At 33.8% G+C, this 17,921-nt stretch overlaps 1 protein-coding gene across 1 annotated transcript; it reads left to right on the forward strand.

Annotated features, from left to right (window-relative positions):
* The first annotated feature begins 1,180 nt into the window (after window positions 1-1,180).
* Window positions 1,181-10,856, forward strand: LOC136807890 (fatty acid 2-hydroxylase-like). Its single transcript, XM_067064508.1, has 5 exons — window positions 1,181-1,666; window positions 3,453-3,503; window positions 5,599-6,024; window positions 7,196-7,448; window positions 10,522-10,856. The coding sequence occupies exons 1-5, from the start codon at window positions 1,304-1,306 to the stop codon at window positions 10,584-10,586; spliced, it is 1,158 nt and encodes a 385-aa protein (XP_066920609.1). The 5' UTR covers window positions 1,181-1,303; the 3' UTR covers window positions 10,587-10,856.
* Window positions 10,857-17,921: the final 7,065 nt, after the last annotated feature.

Here is a 17,921-nt window from a genome sequence, read left to right on the forward strand (position 1 = left end):
GCCTGTTTTCTCCCTGAATTAATAATCTTGAATTCTGTTTCTTGTATACTGCAATTGCGGTACATGAAAAATTTTAAAGTGACGTTTATACCGCAATTGCAGTAAGAAATTACTACCACAATTGAGGGATTTCCCTGACTGTAGTCTATCTTTCCAAAAATTTGCTCAGCATTCAACAAAGTGTTTTTTAGAGCAAAGATCAAAGATTGGTCAATTTGGCTCAATTACATTATGCAATTTTACCAGTTGACCAGAGCAGAGTTTGACCAGTACAGTCAGAACAAATTGATTTGAAAGTTGTTGAGCAAACCTTTTTTGTATGTTGATGATACCTGGTATAAAAAGATAGCGCAGCCATAATGCATAAAAACAGTTGTTTGAAAATAGCTTAGTTCCGCCTGGAAAGATCAAAATGGTGTTGTCGTTAAATCCTCTGTACAAGCTCTTATCTATTTCTTTTTAATTCCCAAGGCCCCAAGCCAAAGGTAGACCACATAACCACACCACTGAACAGTACTACATACACCATACACACAGGCCCACACAACCAGCCAGAACCCATGAAATCCATTCCTTGACGCCTTCTAGATAGGTCCTAGATACGCCTTACACCCTCTTCACCTTTATAGAAATACTCGATAGTGGTATAAATGCGATAGGCCAATCACATCACTGCATTTGCCTACCATTACGCAATGCTTTCTATTTTTAGATAGATACGAGATTTTACCATGACCGCCCTCCTAGGGTTGCGAGCTGACCGTCATGTGCCGCCCAATTTTAGTGGGAGTTCGGAAGTCCAAACGAGGTACCCTTAAGTGCAGCACATACCTGTACCCTCCATTTGCCTATCCACCTGGGTTGATGTTGAAGAAGCTTACTTTACTTTGATACCCTTTTCCAATTTGATATATGAAAAAAAAATCCATCCGTAATGTTGCTTAACCGACCGTATGTTTTTTTAACGATCCGGTTGTGATAAAAGTTATGCAATTTTGCACGCGCGGCGGACAAAGTTCATCCTTTTCGCTCTGGATGCGTGCGTGTCCAAGATGGTAGAGACGAGAGCTGGCCTCACTTACTAAGAATCGAATTTACCATTCTGTGCGTACGCCAAAATGGTCATGAGGCCACGCGTTGTTTATTTCTTAGTACTATATTTTGCATATGAGCAAAACTCGAGATAATTCATTTTGTACAAAAACAAAAGTGAAAAAGTAGGATGGGAAAATAATTACTACAACTCTAAGCAATTAGAGAAATGCATATTTTTCAAATGAGTGGTGATAGTTGACCTGGAAGAATGCCTCCTCTTGAAAATAGAAGTTTGAGTGCCACCCAATGTGGACCTGAAAATTTGGATCCTGTTGTGGAAATTCGCCAAAGAAAAGAGCCAACAAGCTTGAATGGAAAGCATGTAAATTTGTTTACATCTGATGAGGTATCCAAACATGATAATGCAAAGGATTGCTGGGTTATTCATAATGACTTTGTATATAATGTGACAGATTTTATCGAGAAGCATCCTGGCGGTGCTGAGCTTATTTTAAACCATGCTGGAAAAGATATATCCAATTTGTTTGATGATTTCAACTTTCACAATCATTCTTCTGCCGCACATAGCATGCTAAGAGATTACAGGGTTGGAAAATTAAAGAATTTTAAGGTGTGTATTCTAGGTAATCTATTATTTTTTGGTTTGGAATTGATGACTGGACTGAGAACTACTACATATTATGAGATGTATTAATTACCAAATTATTTCACGAACACAGGGGAATTTCAATGGAAGGAAAAAAAATTGTGTGAAATTCCCTCGTCTAACTCTGACACCCTTCCTTAGAGACAGGAATGATATATAAAAGTATGAATCACTGATTGAAAAAGGACCACTAAGCAAAAAAAAACTGTTTTGACCTTTATTCTATCAATTTAAGCTGATAAAAAGGGTGTCGGAATTAGATGAGGGATGTCGACATTAGACCAAGTTACGGTGCTCAGAAGGTCATATTTATAAACGTTTAATAGGGAGGTCAGTCAAATTTTCAAACATTATAAATAAGAATAAAACTAGACTCACCTGATAGCCCTAAGCACAAGAAAAAAAATGTGGGGTTAGTTTCAAGAAATGGTTCAGTATTTCAAAAGAAATAAGAAAATGGATAGTGAAAATCTTACCTTTTTGGTAAAAACGCGTCCTTACTAGCCAAATTGCATATCCAGAGCGCACCAAAAAGACTCAAAATGACGCAAAAAAATAGCCTACAAAGATAACGTCATACCTAGGCGGACTGCTTGCATGATGTTGAAAATCTCTCAACCAGCATTTTTAGAGTTGCAATCGATAGTGAAGCCCTTAGAATTGGGGAAACAAACTTTATTTTTGAAAACCTAGTGCTAGAAATAATTTGAAAAATCTAGTGGGTAAGTAAAAAAAATTTTAAACCCTTGAAAAATTAGTTTAATAATATCGTAATGATCTAAGTGAGGGCTCGTGGACCCACGGGTATCAAAAGAAAGCTTATCCATCATTATATTATTCATTTTTTACCTCGGGTCAGAGGAAATGTGATAACTTTAGATGTAGAAGAGCAATCGACTTCATTCTTTTTTCATTGTGTTCTCTGTTAAATTTTCTACTGATTTAAAAGAAGATTGAACCATTTTGAGTGGATTATGGTAAAGATATGAAGAGAGGAAAACAAGAAATCTCGTTAGGTGTTGCCTGCAAAATTTAATTTGCAAAAAGCAATTTTTAACAGTATTTTAAATGCATTAACAAGTTATTTTGTAGCTTAGGAAATCACTGATTAGCACTTAGACATTGAAATTGTGTGTATGCTTTATTTATTAGGAATCTAATTTTTAAGATAACATCAGGATCACAGAAATAGCAAGTTTAAAGGTTTTAGAAAATGTTAAAAGGTTCTTAATAGATTTATAAAATTTGATTGAATAATAGTTAATTTTTCAGATTAATTTTATGCTTAAAAAAGTAAGAAATTGGTAGATAGTGCAAAAAAATAGTTAGTAAAAATTTCAAGTGTACTAAAACTTTGAATTGGGGGTAAAACCTTGTTTATATTTATAATTTATTTAAAGAAAAAGTCAACGTTGTTAAACATTTTGTCAGATATGAACACTTTCCTACTTTATATTCAAAAAGAAAGTATTAATAACTTAAGCTGATGGTTTGAAATATTGATAAGGTATTCCATTAAAAGTTTTATTGTCACCCTACACCCCCTTTTTGAGAAGATTTATGAATTTTTCATGATTGATTGTTGTAAAAACTATGAACAACATTCATTGAAAAAAGCAAATGTACTGTTTCTGTGTCATGAAATATTAAATTTTATCTCTACCAGACAGTTTTAAGAGCATAAATTAGGACCATGACCATCACATTTGAATTACCATGTACCATTATTCCTTTTTTTGTTTGTTTCTAGAATGAAGCCCATCATATTCCAGATGAGTTTTCAATGGATGGTTGGATGGAGGTACCGTTTTGTTTTTACTATATTTCCTGTTCTTACAGCTTTCTCCAAGAATTTCTAATCTTAATTACAATTCATTAAATCAACTATTAGGTTTTCTGTGATTGCTGATGCAACTTTTTTCTATAAGAACAGGCTAAAAGATAAACATTCGTAGGCTTTCTTAACTCAAGAACTTGCAATTTCTTAACAAGTTTCCTAAATATTAAGAGCATTTTTAGGCCTGTCAAGATTTTTGTGTCCTGTAAGTGTTAATTAAGAGGTAGTTCAAGGAAAAAAATATGTTCATTTTATCACATTTTGATATTATGAGGTTGAGGTTGAATAGATAAAGATCCTCCCATTATGGGGCTAACATATTTTTTTTGAAAAGTTGTTAAATATTCATCATAAATTCGAACGAAACAAAACAAAAGGAAACTGCAAAAGAATGTCTGGACCTGAGGTGAAATAATTTTGACAGATGAAGTTTTTCTCTTTCCCTCTCTCTTTAACTTATTGCATAACTTAGCTTCACACACACACACAAAAATTGAGGTCTTCCTAAGTTTGATTTTAAAGTTTCTCCAAGTTAAAAAAGGTTTTCTCTAGAAAATAAATTAATTTTAATCCGCCCCTTTTATGATTGCTGATGCGTAACAATACTGTGTCAGTATTGATTATCTACACAAAAATCTTTCTATCTGAGACTAATCTCGTATAATTGTGGTAGTTATTTTCTGTCTTTTCTTTGAACTCAGAAAAAAAGAGCTCAAGAATAGAGAAACTTAATTAGAAATATGTTGTTCTTTTGTTCATATGTAAATGTCTAGCTTTGGAAGCCAAATCATATTCCTTTTTTCTGTTTTGAATTATATACAAAGTTCAGAATATCAAATATCATAGAAACTCCTACTTTTCGAATTCCCTAATTTGAGATAATTACTTGCCAATACTGGCCAATACACGTTTTTTTATAAGGAACCTTAACTTCGCTCCGAGCCTGAAGTTCCTTATTTGTCCAGAGAATTTCAGCCTCAAAGTTCCTTATCGAGTTCCTTATTAACTTAGCTGCTTATATTGGATTAGCTAAGTATGTAACTTATGTTTTTTTTTAAGTATACCAATGGACTAAAGTACAGAAAAAGACGTTTATTGAATGTTGTTTCGTCAATATTTGTCCAGAGAATTTAAGCCTCAAGTTCTTTATAAACGCGTTCCTTATAAAAACGTGTGTCTCGAACCTATGTTTATTCTTACAATCATACCCTATTGACATAATGTTATTTTTCTCGTTTAAAAATTTTAAGATACTCGTTAAACTTTATAGAAATACACGTTTTTTTAATAAGAACATCCAAAATAACAAACATCCTTGAGATATGTCCTTAACTTTTTGAGTTTTATGCCTAAAAATATTCTTAACATGTTCTTATTTTCACCATTTTGTGAGTATTTTTATTCATTTTCCTAAAAAATCGGAATTTTTAGAGTCTTTAAAGCCTTATTATTATTGCTCTTAACTTATTCTTAATATTTCGGCCTTTGAAGCCTTATGTTCTCATATAGTTTATTCTCATAAAAAAGTGTGTTAATTGTAACACCACTTGGTACTTTATATTTCACAAGTATACGTTGCATTTGATCATTCATATAGAATTTAGCAAAGCTGTGAAATTTTAGGTTAACACCCACAGCCCACAGCAAAAAAAGATTAAGTACGGTGGAATATACTACTCTTTGTATGAATTTTATGCATACCAAAATTTTATCACCTTGAAGTATCACTTAATTATCAGTCAAATTTCGAGGATACCCATTTATTTTAAATTTAGTGCAGCTTTGATGCTTACAAATCTGTCCCAAATTTATTTTCCCCTAAGAAGATTAAAGCCATTTAATTGGCTGGCCCCAGCAATTGGCTATATTGTTTAATTGTGACTAAACAAAATTGCAGCAACAAAATGATATTGAAATATATCTAAATCCAAACAAAATATACAAAGTTTTCCGCGTTACTAAACAAGAGAACTCCTGAAATGCCAAACGGAAGAAAAATTGAAATGATTGATATATGCAAACTTTCAACCAATTTACCCTTCTTCTCTTTTGTCTACAGGACCAGGTGGATTGGAACAAAGGGATGGTCTGCCAAGTCCATAAATTCGGTTCTCAATACATGAAATGGTGTAATTCACCCGTCGATCGAAAATTGCGTTTATTCGATTCCGATTTCATTGAGTTTTTCACGAAAACACCATGGTATATGATCCCTATAATATGGATACCAGTAATTATCATCCTATCGTACTTTTCAATACGTGAACTGTATACTACCATAAGTCACGCGGATAATGTACAAAATACAGACTCGACTTATGTGGCTACTGCTACATTATTTTCATATTTGTTTTGGTTTTGTTTGGGAGCACCAGTGTGGACGCTGGTTGAATATTTATTGCATCGTTTTTTGTTTCATTTGGAACCTAATGATTCACCTTACCTCATTACATTTCATTTCTTTTTACATGGACAACACCATAAGGTAAGCTCCCTTATCTTTTTCCAGTGTAAAGGTGAGAGGGGGGAGGGCACGTTTTTGCCTCTTTTAAGAGTCTAAGAACGAGTTAGAAAATACAGTTGACGTTCTATAATTCGATTTTCAAGAAGAGACGGATCGTTTATAAGAGTTTCTTGTTGATGGCGACTCTTTCAACATTATCGATATAGGGGTGTAGTGAATAGTAGAATGTCGAATAAGACAGCGTCAGTTTTATGAAGGCTTAAATTTATGTATTGAGATAATTTTAAGGATGATGTGGACTTTGGAGACCATCTGTTCGGTTTTAATTTAAAAATAAATTCAATCAGCGAAAAACTGACTGTGAAGGAATTGTTTATGTGCCTTTATTAAAAAACAAAACTGGCATATCTTTTGCTCGCACTGCTCCAAGACAGTATATACACGCCTTATTTAATAAAGACCATATTATTTTAAAATTTCAAAAACCATGAGTATTTATGTACGATAAATATTAGATTTCATTATGACTGTTGGTGATTAGAACAAAATAGAATAAAGGCTAGACTTTCCTTTTAAAGGCTAAATTCAGATGGACTATCATTTTCTAAATATATTTTGAATGATAAGAAATGATAGAATCTAGCTTATCAAGAACTTGATTGATATTAGACCTTTTTTTGAAAAAAATAAGGGGATATTGAACCAGCTTGTTTGAAAAAGAATATTTTCTTCTCTATGATTATCTCAATCTTTTCTAAACAAAAATGCATGAAAAACCATAGTTTTCTTTCATGTTTTAAAATCTAAATAAAAAGTTGGGTTGCCATAGAAATAATACTATGATGAAATGTCAGGACATCTTATTGTGAAAATGCATGTTGGTTTTTCACCCGACTATGGCAATAAACTCTGATCACTTTTCAGGTCCTTACCAACGTTAAAAAATAACGTTAGCAGGGTCTATACGTTACTGAAAATCAAAATTATTAAATTTCTCCATTAGCTTTCAATTTGCATCTTTTGTAAACTGAAATCCCTAAAAACAATTTCAACCAACAAAAGGCCAACTTATGGTTCTAAGATATTAGCCTTCTTTTAATTATGCTACAGTATATTACCCTCGTAAACACTGGCCTTGAGTCTCAAAAATACTTATGAAGTGAAATTTAAACTAAATACCTTTTTCCTACAGGTTCCTTTCGACAACAACCGGTTGGTATTTCCACCCGTAGCTGCAGCTGTGTTAGCCTACACCCTTTATTTCCCGTTCACAAGATCAATTCCCGGTGGTTACGGGCTAGCCATGTTTGCTGGTGGAGTTTTGGGATATGTTTTTTACGACTTGATACATTATTACTTGCACCATGGCTCACCGGAGCGTGATTCGTACTTACACTCGCTAAAACATTATCACGTGTTACATCATTTTGACGATCATTCGACGGGTGAGTAGAATTTCTTTCAAAAATTGATAACGCTTACCAATTACTGTACTTGAAAGCGAGGCCGTAAGGTTGTTTTTTAAGGTCATTTCATCAAAATCTCGGAAGTGCGTAATGCGAAATCATAACTAAGTGCACCAAAATAATGGCTTTTTTGGATTTTAGAGTCTGACAATCAGGAATTCAGAGGAATTCGTAGTATTCGACTTTAAACAGTCCTAGTTACCCATGATTCCTTGTGGTAACGAAATGGTCAAAGACAACTGGTTTTATTTTTTAGTGATTGCCAAGATCTTTTATTTCTTGCTGTCATATGCAATGATTTCACAAAATTCCACTGGGATTAACTCGAACTCAGTCCATTTTCAAGTGTACTGTGGGAAGTCATTGTTTGAATTTAGCGAACTGGTGGGCTGAATGGTTTTATGCACTGCTTTTTAAAGTGCTTCCTTATCTCCCTTAAAAGTGTAGTCAAACTACTAACAATTAAATGCAGCATCATTTAAACTCGAATTTTCAACATTTTATAATTTTAAATGCGTGCACACGCCCAAAACTTAGAAAAATATGAGTTGGGCGGGGCTAAAGAGAAGGGTGGCATATATCACAGCGCTTCTAGGTCCGACCCCGCCGAAAAAAACGTGCACTCTCATATGATGCAGGACGCCATTAATAGGTTAAGACCACCCTCATCCAATTTGAGATAGATGAGTATAAAGAACAACAGAGTAAGCTAAACCTACAAATCAATTTCCTTAATACAAACATTTCGATTTACAACATACAGGTTGTATTTTGTTTTAACAAATTCCTTGGTTCCCGAGATAATCTGCACGAAAAGGAATTTCAAAAACTCAGACCACTTTTTTTTTGCAAACTAATGCAAGCAATTATTCAAATATTTAATTCAACATTGTGGTAATTGACAATCCATAACAGCTTGTGTTAATTACCTCGATTAGTTTGTTAATCCGCTGAGCTCTGCATGTTACTCTGTTGTTCTTTATAAGAACCTAAAGGGCGTTTTCGTCTCTATTTTAAAGTTGGGTAAGATTGATATGTTTAAATCTTGAAAATTTACTTTTAATCGAGAAGGACTTATAAACGGTACTAAAATCTCAGACATCATGACATTTAGTGACGTGGTGGTACTGCAAAAAAGCTCAAAAATAACTTTAGTACCATGTGTACTAAAATACCAAAAAGGATGGTCCCTTAAAGAAATTTTTGAAAAATCTTAGTATTTAGTTCTAAAATCAGCCAAAATGGAGCATTTTTTTAATAATTTTGGAAACAATTTGATTTTTTTTTTTTCAGGAATTTTCGAAAAAATCTTCAGAAATCTTTCAGAATTTTTCCAATTTTTTAAATATTTTTTAGAAATATTTTTATGTACAGTTCAGCACAGTTTAGTAATAAAATTATATTATTTTGCAGATTGATGCACTAAATTCGACTAGGTTTGTAACAATGACCCCATTTTGGTAAATTTAAAGCCGTAAAAGGGCAAAAAATGGGTGGTATCTATGTTAAATTGCTCAAAATAATTTTAGTACATGTGTACTAAAATAACATTTTCGAAAAATAGGTGGGGGTATGTCAAAAATTAGCGAAAATCCTTTTAGTACTCATGTATGTCTTATATTTTAGTACTGACCCCCCCCCTGTTATAAATGCTAATTTTATTGATAAACTTAACTTTAAAATATGAAAGATGCAGGTTGTGATAAGTTCGACTAAAGACAAAACTTTTTTGTCGATAAACCGCTTTACTATTCTTTTATTACAAGTTTTAGTTTATAGCTTACAAATAGTATTGGTATTATAAATTATCAAAAGTCAGCATGACATTCTCCTTAATACCTTGTAATACTATTAAAACTTCTTTTGTGTATCTAATGTACCGAATTTCATTGTTGGCTGCTCATGCGCTGGGTGGGTTGGTTTCGTTCGAAAACATTCCTTGGATAGAACCCAACTGTTAAGAAAACCTAAACCGTTCCCAGTTGCCAATACATAAAACCTTATAAATAATGCCATGCTACTTACTACCTATTGGGAAAATAATTGAATTTTACTTCAGAGAATTTTATAAATAAAATGCTTAAACCGTTATAAACGATGCCATGCCACTTACTACCTATAGGGACAATAATCAAATTTACTTGAGAAAATCTTATAAATAAAATGCTTAAACAGTTTATAAACGATGCCACGCTACTTCTTTATACCTAGCAGGGAAAATAATTAAAATGATTTGATTCAACTTTGGAGTCATTATTTACTACTGATCTGTTATCTTACCACTATTATTATCTCAAGTTAATTTGATTTTTGTATTCAATCTTTTGAAAGCATGCTTTCGAAGCATGATTAGTCCATGTGCTTTTTTAACTACATGCCTTTTTCATTAAAACGTGTTAGTTTTTGCTGAGGCAAGATGTTTATTTTTCGACAATCAATTCAGTTTTCAGGCTTCTCAGGCCGGTCATAATCTTAGTTTTTCCTAATTTCAGCCCTGTTCTATGAAAAGACGTGTACATCGTTGAAGTACCCAAAAAACAACAATGAAAATAAAAATCCCTACTCACTACTGCGGTGGCAAATATTTCTGTTTTTATAGCCGGGATTTTATTGTCTATTACATTATTCTACAGCTTGGTGAATCCAGTAATGGGAAAGGCAGGGTATTTTTGCCCAATATCACCACACGCTACTCTCAGTGAGATGGAAAGTTTATCTTTTTCACCATATACCAAAAGGCTGGACTTAAGAAGTATTGGTCTGCCGTCAACTGACCTACCCTACCTTGAAACCTGCCGACCAAAAAAATGCTCATTGCCATTTTAAAGAAATTTTAATTTTAATTAGAAAGTTTTATTCGGACTGGCCGACCAACTTCCAAAGCCTAGGGTCGGGTGATGATAGTCCAGCTGGAACAGAATTTTGTGACAATTTTTCCGGGGTAAAAGGGTACCCGCATTTGTCACTGAACACGTGGTGTGAATAAATTCTATTTGCAGGTTAATCTTTCTAGTTCATTCGATTATCATGGAATTTTGATTTGCTTTTTCAGGGTATGGCATTTCTACAAAGTTTTGGGACTACCCTTTCTCAACTGTCAACAAAAAAGTAACGTAACAAACATCTAAACATTTCTAACTGGTTAAAGATGGTTCGACTATTCAAAATCAAAGAATATAGACTATCAAATAACCTATAGTTAGTGGTATATAGATGCATTGAAAGCAGAGTAGAACGAAACATTCAATGAGACAATGAGAACGTTTTTGTGTTAAATGGTGTTATTAAAGTTTGTGACATTCAAAATCCAATAGCAGTGGCTTACGTTACATCAGCCGATTGATAAAGAAGTACAGCTCTTGACATATCTTTCATATCATGGGACTTGGCAAACTCATATTGATAGTTAGATAATGAATCTGGATGAATCGAAAAATCAGCATTGTTGGTATCATATCTTTGCAATTGTTAATTAACAATCTTTGGGTAGAAGGTGGTAATTTCACCAAGGCTTTGATTTGATTCATCAATGTTGGATACAAGCTTGATCAACCGTACACCATTCACCATTGGTTACTTCTATGCTGTATTGCTTTATGGGAATGTCATTGAGTTGAAAGTCTCTTATTTTTTGTCACGTGATAGTCATGAATGGTTGACTACGTATAATAATGGTAAAACTTTAACTTGATGTCTAAAATATAAATCATAGATAGGGGTAGAAAAGGGTATTTAGAAGAGTTCAAAAAGTATTATTTGGTTGGTTAAAAAAAGCAAAATGAAATATTTATTCACATATCTGAAAGCAATCACGTATAAACGAAAAAGGGCTCGAAATCAGCTTTTTTCAAATTTTTAATCTGAGGCTGATTGTTCGTAATTTTTTCTTAGGTTTAGGCTAAATTAAGGATCATGTTCTTTCTAAAAGAGGTTATAAAATTTCAATCAAAAGTCTTGTATCTTCAGAACGCTTGCAAAACTAATCAACTAATAAGTAATTATAATTTCCATAGAAAAATGTTTATTAAGATACATAATATTTTTTCTGGTGTATACTAATTGTTTAATGTATTATGTTTTAGTCTTAAAAAATGGCAATGTAAAATAGTTTAGTAAAAAGTAAAACCAAGATTATGTATCTTTCTTTTTTGGTATTTTTCAATAATAATTTCTTAGGTTTATTTAGGATTTATAAAATTTAATTAGTTAGAATTCTGTTAGTTTGATAAAAATACTTCGAGTAAAAACCTTTTTTAAAGGCTTTGCTCTAAAGATTTTCAAAACAGGTTCTATATGATTCTTCATGGGGTAGTGAAATTTTTAACCGAGGATGACAAATATTTTTTTCGGATTTTTTTCTTTATATATTTAAGTTTTTAGTTATTTTATTAGTTCCTAGGTCTTCAATTTGTAGAATACTCTTAACATTATGAATTTAATTCGGAGGTAAACTCACTCAGGTTTTTCTTTAAGAATATTCGATTCTTTTAAGCTAAAGACGAAGATTATTAAGTTTTCCTTTGTTTTCTACTAAAAATAACAGCTCTAGAGAGTGTTAGGGGGGCTTATATTTGCATTTTTTTCTGGATTACATCAGTATTTTTTATTTTGTTATGTATTTATTATGTTCTTTCAATTTTTTTTTTTAATTTATGATGTTTTTTTGTCAGACAGGAAAAGTGGATTCGAAAAGTTCAAATTGCTAAACTTTTGAAACAGTACTTGAGATCTCCCTCCGAAATGCTGACGTCAGCGTAAACATTATCAAGTGAGCCGTCGATCAGATTAGTTACATGACCTCATTTTGTATTATCAACCTTCCCGAGCTCAACGCCCATTAAAATATTCCATTCAAACTGACCAACTAATTTTTAAAATGGCTTCAATCTGCACCTTGGCTTTCTAAATCCCTGCGCTCTTTCAGTTAAAAGGAATTTGCCTTTGAAATCCTAAAAAATCGAATATATCTTAAAATTTGCTATTTATCTTGTGCAAACTATAGAATAACCCCGCTCCTCGCCACCACCGTGGACAACAGGGTTGACTGCGGCACTGAAACCGTGTAATGCACGGGTTGCAAAATTATATCAATGCAGTCAAAACATGTGATTACTCGAAAAAGTTGACGTGATTTTATTCCCATGTTACTTGCTTTACAACTTACAGCTGATAAATTCATTAGTGTCAAAACATTCGAACCAATAAATAAATAGCACATAAAAATTTCGAGTAAAAGCGTGATTTGTCTTCAGACTTTAATTTCGCAATGCATACGTCATAATTATTACTTTTCACTTTTTTTGACATTTGTACGAGTTGCAATCCCACAATTCAACGCGGCTCAATTAAAGATACGTGCAAGCTGTTATATATCTTTTGTCAAACGATGCAATTAACGTGCAAAAGAGATTAGCGCAAAGTTTGATGGGATTGGAACTCGTACAAACACATCGAGAGTAATGATTATGTCAAAAATAAAATCTATTTTTAGATTCAGCGCGGTGCGCTATTCCCGCCAATTTTTCAATGTCTTGTGGTGAATATTACTTTCAATCCAGCGTTTGTACGAAAACCACACGGGCCGTGCAACTTATGTAGGAAATAAGTGGCTTCAAATCCTACAAAGGAGATTCAACTCTATAGTCTTCGGGTATACCTTACTGCCATTAACTTCCTAACCTTCCTAACATAGCTTTAGAAATGGGACTCTTACAGTGAGTGCATCCCTTGAGCAATGAAAAGGTATCCTTTCAATGCATTTTACCGAACGTTTCCGACCCTTACAGTGTAGTTTGATTTCATTTTGCTGAAGTCACCCTGAAAATGAATGTCGGCGCAATGTACAAATCAAATCAAAATGGGTGCGAAAAAACTAAAACTATGAAGGTACATCAGATTTTCCTTCTCAGACTTGCAATTCAGCAGTCCCCAAACACACCCTTACAGTGTATCCAGCTAAAAGTACACCCTTAGTGCATTTTGAGGGTCTGAAAAAACCTACCCTTAAGGGCGGAACATGCCGTGGGTCAAATCAGTCACTCTGGGATTCACATTCCAGACGAATATTAAACAAATAAACCCATCTTGTGCTGGGTTAATATGGCTGGACTGTTCTTTCTTTTTGGAACTTATGGCGTCAATTAATTTTTGAGGTGATCTAATTTCAGGCAATATGTAGGTAGTTTAGCCTATATTGGTGATGCAAACCAATGAGGTAAATAAGCCTGAAGAGCTAGAGGCGAATCTCCTTGGTAGGATTTGGAGACAATAAACTACCAAAGTTGCACGGCCTAGCGCTGCTGCCTGGTTTTTGCACAAATGCCAGATTGAAACTAAAGTTTACCGCTAAATTTCGAAAAAAAATATCACTCTAGAACTAAGGAATCGTTACATTCAATCCGTTGTCAAAAATACAGCGCACTGTATTTTAGACTGTGAACTCAATTTTACTACTTTGACCCTTAAATTGTTACCCTGAGTATCAAGGGTTAAGTTTTCAAAGAATATATTAACCTCTGAAGACCAATAATAGAAATTTTATCACGCATGTGTCAATCTAATCACTGTAGAAAGAATCAAAGATGAAGAGCAAATATTACCTTATTAATGTCTAGATGAAGACTGTATCAGTATGCAGCTTACTATTTACGAATTCCCCAGAAACCTCCAAGTGTAATCGAAGTGAGTTTCTTTCGAAAGAAATCTTTTACATGATCCCCAAATGTATAACAGTAATTACTAAACTATTAATTATGGAAGTGTCACTTTAATTGAATCGAAATAATAGACAGACTTTATGTTATGATTCTCTATCACTGAGTCTTTTTAAAAAGCATTTGATGATATTTTTTAGTTGAGTTTTCAACAACGGGAATAAAAATATCAACTTTGAACTTCATCCGAGATCTTGGATGATCGTCATGGTTACTTTTGTCTTCGTTGATTGCGCGATGAATAGAATCTCGATTCGTCGGCACAGCGTCAATATATGATTTTGACCTGTGCTTTTCACGGTATTAAATTGTTGGAAACTACCCTAACAGAAGAAATTTTGGCGAACGAGCCCTGGAATTTATTTTGGCAAACGACGAAATTTTGTTCAATATTTTAACTGAAAAAAAGAGGGTTTTTAGAAGAAATAGAGACTAAATTGAAAGAAAATTAAATTTGGCGAGAAATTATTTTGGCGAAAAGAAATTTCTTCCCTTAACCCTATTCAAACTAGGCTTTTAGGGGCGGCTCAGAACTAGGGGGGGCTTTTCCTGTACCACACCTTAACTTTTGATCTAGTGGGTCTTTTTGGATGAAATTTGGCACACAAGATCTTTGTCACGTAAGGTAACTTTTGACAAAAAATTTTTTGATGACGTCACTCATCATGCCCAAAGTGAGCAAAAACCAAAAATTTCCTTTGTTCTTATAAATAGCTATTCTATTGTATTCTAACATAAGCTTTAGAAAAAAGTTGTCTGAGTTTAAAATGCTTATTTTATCCTAAATATTCAATAAATTACGGTTTAAACGATATATTTGACATTAAAAATAAATTTGTATTGGAAAAGTGTCAATTTTTGTGACACCTTACTGTCAGAAATGTCATCATACTCAAGGTGTGAAAATTTTTAAGTGTCAAATTTTTTTTTATTTTGAAGCTAAATAAAAGTTAGGAATTTACAGAAAATTTCAAGGCAAAAGCTCTATTATTTCAGGAGCTATTACCAATAGTTTGACCTCCGAACAGAAAGAGCCCCCCCCCCCTAGTTCGAATAGGGTTAAGGCTCTTACTTATAAATCTGTAGGCTGCTCACTCTCTTTTCATTTAGATACGATTAAATATTGAAATATTAAAATTAGCAATTGATAAATACTTAACATACCAGACTCATGTGACAATCATCTACTGGAACAATGTATCACTCTCAATATGGCATCCACTGAAACAATGTATCATATCAATATGGCATCCACTGAAACAATGTATTATCTCAATATGGCATCCACTGAAACAATGTATTATCTCAATATATGGCATCCACTCAAACAATGTATCAGATCAATATGGCATCCATACTGAAATAATGTATCAGATCAATATGTCATCCACTGAAACAATGTATCATATCCATATGGCATCCACTGAAACAATGTATTATCTCAATATGGCCAGCAGTAACCAATGGTTGTCAACGCTTGTTTGTATAAAGGAACTTATATCCTTTCCAGAAATGAGAGAAATGGTAAGTGATGGTATATGATTTTTAACCAAATTCAAAATTTTGAACATGAAAGATAGGAAATATTTTGCCAGGCAACATAAAGGAGGCCCCCCAGCGGTTGGCGTGATGGCGTGATGGAGGGTTTTTCGTGGCATGATGGCGTGAAATTTTCAGTTCAGCGTGATCGTGAAAATTATATTTGCTACTTGAATCGTAATTCTATGTCCATTTTAGCCAATTTAGAGGGTTTAAAATTCAAAATTTCCTTGGTCGGCCCTAACTATGGTGGGGCCTCCTTTAGATTTCATTTTAGAATAAAATAAAAGAAACGGTTCAAACAGTTTTATTCATCTGCCATTTATCCTTATAACTTCCAATTGTCTTTAGCAGTTGCTAGCTAGTCTTCAAAATAAAGTCGAATGCTATGAGAGGGTTGAAAATTTCTCCCGTCGGTGTAAACCATGGTTGCGCTTCCTCCGTAACTAACATTTTCCTTCCTTTCTTAAATGCTTATTCTTAGATGTATCGAAGACATCAGGTCCTTTATTTAGGAAAATGTATATTTGTAGCAAAGCCTCAAACAGAAAGAAGCAACAGGTTTATTATGAGGTGTAACTTTGAGCAGATTGGCATTGATCAAAGGAATCCTGTGATGTTTAAACCATATTTTGGAAAAAAGAGAGTAAATGAGAGCGATTGTAGCCATACTAAATTGAAAATTTGTCCCGTCGGCGCAAACCATGGTTGTGCCCCCTCGTCCCCCTTTTGAAAACTATTCACGCTAATTCACAATTAATGCCCATGGGTCCCGTCAACGGGGGGACCAGGGGGCATGGCCCCTCATGTTTTTACCAAAAAAAGCTACTTTTAAAAGATTTCCATTACTTTTACATGAATTATTTTTCAAATTTAATTGAAGTGGGTCCATAAATAGCACTTTGAACCCTTAAAAATTCAAAAATTTTCTCTGTTGCCCAACTATGGTGGGCTTTGTCAATTTACTCAAATATACCTTTGATGTGACCCACCAGTTGTCAAACAATTTTTGATATGTATAAGTCAAGATTACGTCATTTTTCCTATCGGAAACACCCGAAAAAACTGGAATTTGACCCCTGTGTTTTACTAGAAATAGAAAAACAGAGGTCTAATTCCTTCCAGATTTTTTGGGTGTTTCCGATAGCAAAAATGATATAATCGTGACTTACGCGTATGAGAATGCCGAAAAACTGATTGACGACCAAGCACATACCTATTTGTGGGCAAAAATCAAGTTTATATAACGGCATTTTATCCATACCAATGGGTATATAATGTTGTATAAAGCTGCATTTATCCAGAGAAAACTAATTTTCTAGGCGTAATGGCGTGAATTGAGAAAAATTGGCGTGATCGTGAAAATCAAAATTTTCAGGCGTGATGGCGTGAAATCGAAAAAAAATTGGCGTGGATGGCGTAAATTTTGGGTCCGCTGGGGGGGGGGGGGCTCATAAAGGTAGAAGCTGTATGGGTATTTATCCCTGAAAGTGATTCTCCTAAAGTAATTTTTGAAGAACTTACTTATGCTGAGTCATGTTCCTGTTCCGGGAATAATCTTTAGGTAGATGCTCGGAGCGAAACGGAATCGTCACGTGCGAACATGGTCTTATACTCACGTTCCTCGATCGATGGACGGCTTTTAAGTACATTTTAAATACAAAGTCTTAGGATCCGGATTAAAGATACTCCGCGTGGTAATCCAGCTTACAAATTTAGCTGGGATCAAAGCTGGATTCATTGCTAAAAAAATCTTTTCGTGTGGTTTCCAACGTGTCAATTTCATCTCGAACAGTTTGCGGCTGTATGGGATTTATAGTGTCCTCTTGGGTTGGTTCCTCCTTCTAAAATCCAAATTTCTCCCGATTCTCCCCTCTTTTTTATCCCCCACACTTTTTTATCCCCCACACTTTTTTATCCCCCACCATATTCAAGAAATTTTTGGTTCCCCCTCTTTTTTGCTTTCCCCCCAGTTATTTGACGGTTTTGTGGTTCCCCCATATGATTAACATAAAAATGCATTAAATCAAGTATAATATTTTGAAACTGCTTGAAATGAAGTTTTATTGAAAAATTGCTGATTTTATTGCTTAAACAGGTATTCTACGAGATTACCTTGAGATCACTAAAGTTCCCCAATCAAAATTTCCAAAATTTATGGTTTTCCCCCTCTTTATTTTCCACCATCAAATTTCAAATT

Source organism: Clytia hemisphaerica, unplaced genomic scaffold (assembly GCF_902728285.1).
Source record: "Clytia hemisphaerica strain Z4C2 unplaced genomic scaffold, Clytia hemisphaerica genome assembly, whole genome shotgun sequence".
In the NCBI taxonomy this organism is placed as follows: domain Eukaryota; kingdom Metazoa; phylum Cnidaria; class Hydrozoa; order Leptothecata; family Clytiidae; genus Clytia; species Clytia hemisphaerica.